At 37.6% G+C, this 9,525-nt stretch overlaps 2 protein-coding genes across 4 annotated transcripts in view; both read right to left on the bottom strand.

Moving 5' to 3' along the window:
* Positions 1 to 3,052: 3,052 nt before the first annotated feature.
* On the bottom strand, positions 3,053 to 5,371 carry LOC122330518 (gastrula zinc finger protein XlCGF49.1-like). The gene is made up of 2 exons (XM_043227606.1): positions 5,138 to 5,371; positions 3,053 to 3,652 (listed from the first exon to the last, which is right to left on the bottom strand). Exons 1-2 carry the CDS (start codon positions 5,214 to 5,216, stop codon positions 3,195 to 3,197), a joined length of 537 nt encoding a protein of 178 aa, XP_043083541.1. The 5' UTR covers positions 5,217 to 5,371; the 3' UTR covers positions 3,053 to 3,194.
* A 760-nt stretch (positions 5,372 to 6,131) lies between these two features.
* Positions 6,132 to 9,525, bottom strand: part of LOC122330159 (zinc finger protein 271-like) — an 11,609-nt gene continuing 8,215 nt past the window's right edge. Inside the window, exons 1-3 of one of the 3 annotated variants that reach the window (XM_043227036.1) lie at positions 9,151 to 9,233; positions 8,912 to 9,060; positions 6,132 to 7,442 (exon numbers count right to left, since the gene is read on the bottom strand). In XM_043227036.1, the coding sequence (XP_043082971.1) occupies positions 6,577 to 7,442; positions 8,912 to 9,014 (969 nt within the window). In that variant the 5' untranslated portion in view covers positions 9,015 to 9,060; positions 9,151 to 9,233 and the 3' untranslated portion in view covers positions 6,132 to 6,576. Of the gene's footprint in view, positions 7,443 to 8,911; positions 9,234 to 9,525 lie in introns of those variants that run through there. The other 2 variants (XM_043227029.1, XM_043227045.1) reach the window with 2 other exon arrangements.

Raw genomic sequence — 9,525 nt, 5'->3', positions numbered from 1 at the left:
AGTATCAGGAATCGATTTGAATATACAATACATTTTACAATTCAAGCCTTCGTTACTACCGAGATAGCACATGTACGTCTGCAAGATGTCTGTTAAAGATCTCTTGATCTGGAAAGTATTCACTGTCTACAAATGTCTGACAGACGTCTTTCAGATGTCACTTTTACATACATTCTAAATCATAAAGATCTTAAAGACATTTAAATGACATCTAAAAGATGTCCAATAGACGTAATGCAGATGAGCTCGTAATCAATATTACGTTTTTCAGATGTCAAATAGATGTCTCCTAGACATATGTGTGCTATCAGGGTATGTAGCCCTATACGGTATTGAAAGAAATAAAAAATCTTACCATGCATCATCATGTAAACTGAGTTTTTTATGTCAGTTTCCACAGCAGTAAAGTTGTGTGCACATATTAATTTCTAGTTTAACCAACATTTAAATCAACTGTGGGCTGTGATCAGATTTGTCCACTCTGGGATACAGTCCTGAGGTAAGATGTTTTATAGTCTTGGACCAGCTGTGGAGAAAGAACAATCTCCTTTCTGCTGTAAATGAAAACGGTGAGCATGCAAGAATGGTTTATCAGAAGGGATCGTGAAGATTTTTCATAACCGATAAGCTCGACCAGGTAGGATGGAGCCAATTTAATGCTTTTATAAATTAAATTAAAAGAAATACACCTAAAATCTTAGCCAACAGGTGAACATTGGAAGACATCAATTTTAGTTTCCTGGAAATATTGGAAACGGCAGAAGATTGCCCAAATACAATCATTTCAGTTTTGCTCTCTTTTAATTGGGTCTCAGAAATAAGAATGTAAATCTGCATAATATAATATTTCCTCATAATTGCACCTAGGGGGAGCATATACAAACGGAATAAAATAGGACCCAAGAGAGACCCCTGAGGTACTCCATAATTGAGAGGTGTGAAGGGAGGAAGAATTTCCAATCATCACCATTACTGATCTACAACCCCAAACCAGAAAGAGTCGGAACAGTATGGAAAACACAAATAAAAAAAAAGAAAGTAGTGATTTATTTACTTTGACTTGTATTTCATTGGAAACAATACAACAGCACATTAATGTTTCTCATTATTTTTATTGGGTTTAAGAAAACAAAAAAAAAAAAAAAAACATTCCCATTTTGGTTCTTGCAACACATTTAACAGTAAAGCATTTACCTCTTTGTAATGTTGCCATTTCTTTTTCACAACATTTAAGACATTTAGGGACTGAAGACAACAAGTGATAAAGTGTTTCAGGTGTAATTTTGCTGCAAACAAGTCTTAAGGTGGGCAACAGTACGGGGTCTTCGTTGTCACATTTTGCCCTTCAGAATGCAGCACATTCTCTATTGGAGACAGGTCTGGACTGCAGGTTTTGCTGAAAAGGTGTCTTCTTGAAGGCATCATATGTGTTGCAAAATCTCTATGTACTTTTCAGCATTAATGGTGCCATCACAGAAGTGCAAGTTACCTTTTCCAAGGGCAACCCATACAATGACAAACCCTGGCTTTTGGACAGTGTGAATGATCCTTTTCTTCTTTGGTCCGGAGCACCCAAAAAACATCTGAAATACTGATTCATCTGACCACAGATCACGTTTACACTGTGTGATGGTCCATCCCAGATGCCTCCAAGCCCAGAGAAGTCGACAGAGCTTCTGGACACTGTTAAGATAGTGTTTCTTCTCGGCACAGCAGTTTTAACTGGCATTTGTGGATGTAACTATGTATCGTGGTACTTGACAAAGGTTTGCCAAAGCAGTCCTGAGCCCATGTGGTGATATCGCTTATTCCTCCAGATTCCTTGAATCTTTTCATTGTATGTATTGGATGCTGCTTTTGTACCAAATCATGATAATCTGTCGACATCTCTCAAATCACATCATTATTTAACCACTTTACCTGACTACTAGCCCTAAATTGCTCCTGTCCCAACCTTTTATGGAATGTGTTGCAGGTCTGAATGACAGAAAAGGATGTATATTTATGAATGAAATTAAGCTGACATTGAAATATTTTGTGTTCATATTTCCTGCAATGAAATACAAGTCAAAGTAAATTTAGAAATGACTTTCTTTTTTTATTTGCGTTTTCCGTGCTGTCCCAACTTTGGTTCTCTTCTTATCTTTCTGGTAAAACCAATCTAATGCCGTACCCCAAGAGATGCCAACTTCCTCCCTTAGATGATTAAGTGAAATTGTATGATCAACTGAATTAAACATAAAGCTAAGATCAAGTAACGTTAGGATGGCAGATTTAGTCCAAAGCAAGGATTAAATCATTTGACCTTCTAAGCAATGCTGACTCAGTGCTGTGATCTGGTCATCAAGAATATTGTTATCTAAACTGATCAAAAAATATTTTCTCCAATAATGCCAATTTAGAAAAATTACCAAATTCTCACCAATTTCATAATTATCCTTTGACTATGTTCTATCCTGCCCTCAAGTGGCGAAAAGGCTGTTTGGCCCGATGTCAAACTGACTTGCCAACCCCTATCTTACAAGGTTTCTCTCCGGTGTGGATCCTCTCGTGTTTTTTCAGAGTTGATGAATCACTGAATCTCTTGCCACAGTGAGAACACTCATAAGGTCTTTCTCCGGTGTGGATCCGGTCATGTATTTTCAGGTCTCCAAACTTAATGAATCTCTTGCCGCAGTGTGAACACTCATAAGGTCTCTCTCCGGTGTGGATCCTCTCATGTCTTTTCAGATTTGATGAATTACTGAATCTTTCATCACAGTGAGAACACTCGTAAGGTCTCTCGCCCGTGTGGATCCTCTCATGTTTTTTACGGCATCCTGACTTATAGAATCTCTTTTCACAGTGTGAACACTTAAAAGGTTTCTCTCCAGTTTGCATCTTTTCGGGCAGCTTTAAACAAGTCTTTTCGCAATTAATACACATGTATTCTCTCTTACCTTTTTTATGATGTACTTTCAAATTTTGCAGATGCAAAAAACTCTTACCACATAAATGGCATGAATGTGTCTTCTCCTTTGCATGAACTTTCAAGTGTTCCTTCAGTACCGAAGCCCATAGAAACGTTTTACCACACCGATCACATTTGTGCTTCTCTCTAGTGTGCATGTTCATGTGTATTTTAAGGTTAGCTGATTTTGCAAAACTCTTCCCGCACTGATCACAAGTAAACGGCTTTTCTCCAGTATGACGTCTCATGTGACGATCAAGACTTGCTTTGCATGAAAAAGGCTTCCCGCATTGATCACAAGTACGTGCGTGAAACTCTTCCAACATTTGTCCCAGGAGAACGGACTCTCTCCAGCGCGAACTCTTATGTGATGCTCAATACTCGATTTGTGCGTGAAACTCTTCCCACACTGGTCACAAGTAAACGGCTTTTCTCCAGTATGAATTCTCATGTGACGTTCGAGACTTGTTTTGTGTGTGAAGCACTTCCCGCACTGATCACAAGTGAACGGTTTCTCTCCGGTGTGAACTCTCATGTGACAATCAAGACTTGTTTTGCGCTTGAAACTCTTTCCACACTGAGTGCAGGTGAAAGAGGTCTTGGCTCTTCTTTTCTTTTTGATCTGAGGCCTATTGAAAGTTTTGATGCGGTTTTTCTCTTCAACTTCACTTGATTCGTCATTCTGTTTTTCTTCAATCAACTCTGAAATAAAATAAACATGGTTAATTTTCCAGTAACTTGTTAAAAGTTGAAAATTGTAAACATAAGTGAGGTAACAGGGTAGGGCTCCAGACTAACCTTTAAGAGCAGCATTAATGTTTTAATAATAGTGTTAATTTCAACAGCAAATATAAATGTACTTTTGGCTAAAAAGCCATTTAATTTTAGTCGTATAAATTGTTTTTAGTTTTAGTCGACTAAATCTACAGTAAATGTGGTCAGCTAAGTTCGAATGGGTTTAGTTACAGTGTAATGCATTTATTAAGCGTTTTTATAACATTAAGGTTTAGACACTGATTTAATTGTGTTGACACACAGCATGCCAATATGTTAAATATAACCACTAAGAACAAAAACATGGTTTTCGTTTCAAATACCAATGGTTATATAGGCTAATTATGCATTCTTTATAACAACTTGTCTACCCTATTATTCCTTATTTCAAGCAGACACAGTTATTTATATAAATACATTTTTTTTTAGGGCTGCTAAATACTAAGCGAGGAAATGAGTGATCTTACTTTTGCTTGATTATCATCAGTGACTTGGACACATTAGGCTGCTATCCCTTTAAAACCAAATTCACAGATTCAATGGATGCAATGCACCGATACGTGTTCTCCCTACCATTTACGCTCACTTAAGATCAAATACACTCCGTTTACGTGAATGGTTGACAAAACTGACAATTCAACATAATTTTGAGTGTATTTCTCGTTTTCATTCCTTGACGAAAATGTCAAGATATTTTCATTAGAGTTTTTGTCAATTAAAATTAATTTTCATTCATTGTAGTATTCTTTTTGTCTGTAAAAAAAAATTTGTTTACAAGAATTTTCAAAAAATGGTAGCAGCGGTAAAAATGGTAAAAACGGTTAGCCCTTTTCCCTTGGTGGTGGTCTTTCACATTGAGAAGATCTTATAAGATTTTAAGAATCTTTTAGTGTGCACCCAGCCTACGTTGCATGAATGCAGAGGTGGAAACAAATCATTGTTTTGCCAGTCACAAGTAAGTCTTGTGTCTTAGCATTCAAGTCCCAAGTCAAACACAGAGTCAATGCGGTCAAGTCCGAGTTGAGTTGCAAGTCCTCAACTTTAAGCTTCAAGTCTCAAAACAAGTCTTTAGTTCTATTTGCCCAAACAAGTGTCTACATGTCCACTACAGTAAATTATTAATACTGTAAGTTAAGTTACAGTAAGTTATTAATACTCTAGCCTAGTAGTTTCTTTTAAGTGCACTTTTATTTATTTTGGTTTTAATGAATCAACCGAATCGAATATTTAACACAGATCTGCAAAACTTTTATGGCAAGTTCTACTTCAAGTTCTAAACTGATACATTGATACAGAACCTTAATTATAGGCAAATAGATGATATGTTTTCGTCAACAAGTATTGATAATAATTATATACATTTCATAAGCCTAATGTACCACAAACAGAGATGAATAAGCAATAAAGACCAACCTTCTCTTTCCTCGTGTTTTATTCTCCATGTTTCTGGTTCACTCGTTTTCTCTTCAATCTCCTCTTTAACAAACCTCATCTTCACAGGAGCAGATCCCAGTAAAGATACTGCTTCAAAACCTAGTCTTGACTGTGAAAAGGAGAATATTACAGGTTTGTATTTAACTGTATGTTTCTGCTACATTTCTTAGAGTTCGTGTTAACCCAGCATCAAGACAAAACAGGAGACCGCGGTCAAACGAAACTTCTTCCTCTGAGGTTTAATGGCGTTTGGCAAATAATCGTGTGTTTTAGCGCCACCCGCTGGACTGGAGACTGAAGCGGCGAGAAGCGGTAAATAACACGGAAAGTTTAGTGATTGTTTGTGCGTTGTCGCATTTAGTTTACTTTGTATCAATGCAGTTGTTCTGACAGAAGGAAAGAAGACGCATTTCTAGTTTAAACATTATTTGTTCCTCAGACATTGCTCTTTGAAAGAAAATGTGTTTTTTTTAAGCTGAATGTGCTGTCAGATCATGCAAATATAGTCAGGGCTCTGAGAAAAGTGCTTTGTTATCTTCTCCCTGGTTCTCTCCTACCTGCGAGTCTTAGAAGAAACTAAATATGGTTTGGAAAATGACAGAAACTAACAAACAAATGCGCGCCAATGCCAGACAATTAACGGCTTTAAACGGAATTAGCTTTAACGTGTTATTAACAAGTTAATTTTGACTCCCCGAACGTATAAGAAATAAATAAACCGCATTGGTTAATATTTTGCCATTTTGAGTAATCTTTGTAAACAGTATACATGGTTAAACTATCCTGATTGTGTCAAGCTGGATTTTAAAGAACATGGAGCAAGGCTAATTTCACACATCTCTCTTTATTTTCATTCTCATTCTTCCCCCGTCACTCTTTAAATGTGAAAATCGAGGCGTTTAAAAGCCACCTTCGTGAACAGTGCAAATAGAAACAAAACCAGCACACCAAAGAAAACAAGCTGACAACAATATCTTTTTGTGATAATACATCTGAATTTATTAGCAATTGTTTGGAGTCATTTTGACCATAAATACATACAAAACATCTACGCATTTTTACCTACCTGTTTGCTCCATGTTTACAAGAACAACATCTAAGTCTTCCAGTAAACTACTCGGTTAGTGACAGGAATCTGAACACAACCAGAGGATAACATTCAATCAAATAAAAGGTTAACATTTTAAAGCGCAACATTTAATCTCTAATTTAGTCACTAATTACAAAAAAGGCCTTAAAAGTCTTATTATATGAAATAATCGAACAGGGTTTCTTTGAGCAGAAACACGTTCTTTGAGTTGATGCAGTCCATGCTGCCAGTTTTGAAGACGACGATTAACATCATTTACAGCGAAAACTAGACGCTTCTTTTCAATGGATGTCAAGGAATGATTTCTCTAGATCAGGAAGTGCTGTATCTAACCTACTTTCTCTCGGGCGTGGATCTTCTGGTGTATTTTCAGGGTTCCTAACAGTCTGAATCTCTTGTCACAGTGCGGACACTTGTGAGGTTTCTCACCGGTGTGAATGCTCCCGTGTTTCTTAAGATGCGTCGCCTGACTGAATCTCTTGTCACAGTGCGGACACTTATAAGGTTTCTCTCCGGTGTGAGTACTCTCGTGTATTTTCATATTTGTCAAATGTCTGAATTCCTTGCCGCACTGCGAGCACTTGTACGGTTTCTCTCCGGTGTGGATCCTCTCGTGCAGTTTTAAGCAGCTTGCTCTAGTAAAGGTCTTGTCGCATTCAAAGCACATGTAGTCTTTCACACCAGCGTGTATTTTCTGATGCACTTTCAAACCGTTGAGTAACGCGAAACTCTTTCCACACAAGTGACACGAGTGCGGCTTCTCCTTTGTGTGAACCTTGAGGTGCGTGCTCAGGACCGAAGCCCACAGAAACGTTTTGCCGCACTGATCGCAAGCGTGCCGCTTCTCTCCGGTGTGGATGTTCATGTGATCCTTAAGGTTCGTTGCTCGTGTGAAACTCTTGCCGCACTGATCACAAGCGTACGGTTTCTCTCCGGTGTGAACTCTCGCGTGAACCTCGAGATGGCACTTGTAGGTGAAACTCTTCCCGCACTGATCACACGTGAACGGTTTCTCTCCCGTGTGGATTCTCATGTGAAGCCCCAGATGATATTTGTTACAGAAACTCTTTCCGCACTGAGCGCAGGTGAAAGACGTCTCGACCCTTCTTTTCTTTACATTTTTCTGTTTGGGTTTTTCTCCACTTTTCTCGGCTTCATTCGATTCTTCTTTCTCCACGTTATCTTCGGTCAACTCTAAAACGAGAGTAAAAAAAAATTTATGAAATTGTTAAGAACTAAAAGGCAGACAAATGAAGCCTGATACAACAGCAGTTGCTTTACAAAATTATTTTGATGCAAATTCAGAAATTATACTTCTCCTAAACTTCCCATGAATGAGGTACACTGACCTTCAAAGTATTAGTTGAACAATGCCTTTTAGTGGCCATCTCTAATGATTGCATCTTCATGCCAATAGTTTTTGGAGTGATTTGTTTTATTCAAAGCACAGGTGTGTCTGACGCTTTAAATTCTCAAGCTTCAGCAAGATGGATTCTGATTGGCTGTCAATGTATCGTTCATCACCTGTGAAAAACGATCATTCTGAAAATGATTCCAACGATATGGTTTCTATATGCCTTTGCGGATATATTTGTGGTGTGGCTATTCTTTAATACAGAGAATGATTTTTATAGTCGTCGTCCTTGGTGTCTTTAAAGATTAGATCTTATAGAATTTGTGTTCCACAAAGTAATCTCAAGGACCAAAATACGACATGTTTCGGTAGTCGATTCACATCAAGATCTATTACATTAATCTTTCTCCCAGGCAGGTCTGGCCGTTAGCTCATTACTCCTAAAGTAGGGGATACTTGGCTGTTTGGAGGACCAAGTTCAGTACACACTTTTTGTTGCAGAGTTGTGCATCATCTACATTTAACGGCATGCAAAAAATGATATTCCCAACATATGAAACCAATGGAACATACATAAAGAGAATAAAATGGGTCCCAAAATCGATCCCTGGAGAACCCCCCCAAAACAAAGCTGCAGAACCAGAAAACTAATTGCCCTAGAACTTTGATCCTTTGAATAAGAAGAAAACTATTTGAGAGCATTTCCCCAAATGCTTACCCACTGACCTAATCGATGTAAACGGGTGTCATAATCAACTGTGTCCAAATGGCATTGTTTCCTGAATCAGCAGCGAGCATTAAGACCTTGTGTACTTTTAAAATGGCAGTCTCTGTACTATACACTGCATGTCGTACCATGTATGTATGTGTATGTGACAAATAAAATTTGAATTTGAATTTACTTTAATCTAAAACCAGATTTGTTTTTTAGTTAAGAACTAGATGAGCAGATAAATAACCTGCTGTAATATTTTTTTGATTTTTAACTTAAAACTACAGAATCCAGTCTAGGCTTTGCACGCTTTATTTATATCCTATAGGGTATATTTTACTGGTCTGTAAATGGTATGCACTTTATTAATATGGCGTGATATTGGTTCTCTAAATGGGTTTAAGGTAAAAAATTCATTAGACCACTTGACAAAAGTCTTTAAGTCAATGTCAACTTGTAAAGCCATAATTTCACTCCTTTTTATCCCATAATGATGATTTTTGCATGTCATTTTTTACTTCATGTGTCATTTTTAAGGCATGACATTTCAGCTTTTTAATATAGTTAAACATATATATAATAACAACAACAACCAACCTCCTCGTTCCTCCTGTTTTATCCTCCAGGGTTCTGGTTCCTCCCGTTTTATTGTTTCTGGTTCTCTCATGTTCTCCTCACTCTCTTCTTTAACAAACATCATCTTCACAGCAGCAGATCAGTTCAGAAGATACTCCTCTAAGATATTCCTACTTGATTCAAAACGAGAATATACGGGTATTAACTGGCATACTTATTAAACGTATTTTTCTATTTACACGACCACATTTCTAACCGACCGTGTTCAAGCAGCACCACAACAATACCACCTCGAGTTCCTCTGAGGTTTAATGTGTGGCAAACAAACGCGGGTGTTTTCGCGCCACCCGCTGGACCGGAGCGTGACGCGTCGAGTAGCGATGAAGCGTTGATATTAAGCAGCAGACTCATAACGTTTCCCTAGAGTTAGTTTTTGGTTATTTATTAAAAATAACGCTAGGGGAACGTTATTTTTAGGTTGTTTTTGCAACCATACAATAACGTTCCCATGATGTTGCAGGAGTGTTAAATAAATAACCTAAAAATAACCTATATAGAACGTTCCCTCCAAAAAATAACGTTGCCAGACCAAGAATTGTTTCCCAAATTTTGAAAAATGCTGCCAGTCCAGACCA

This window comes from Puntigrus tetrazona, chromosome 3 (genome assembly GCF_018831695.1).
Source record: "Puntigrus tetrazona isolate hp1 chromosome 3, ASM1883169v1, whole genome shotgun sequence".
Taxonomy (NCBI): domain Eukaryota; kingdom Metazoa; phylum Chordata; class Actinopteri; order Cypriniformes; family Cyprinidae; genus Puntigrus; species Puntigrus tetrazona.
Note: the sequence above shows the minus strand (reverse complement) of the source record. Positions and strands in the feature narration are given on the sequence as shown.

Coding starts and splice junctions, on each gene's coding strand:
- LOC122330518 (XM_043227606.1), bottom strand. CDS start 5,216: ATGAGGTTTGTTAAAGAGGAGATTGAAGAGAAAACGAGTGAACCAGAA. Junction 3,653..5,137: donor AAAACACGAGGAAAGAGAAG/GTTGGTCTTTAT, acceptor ATTTTATTTCAG/AGTTGATTGAAGAAAAACAG.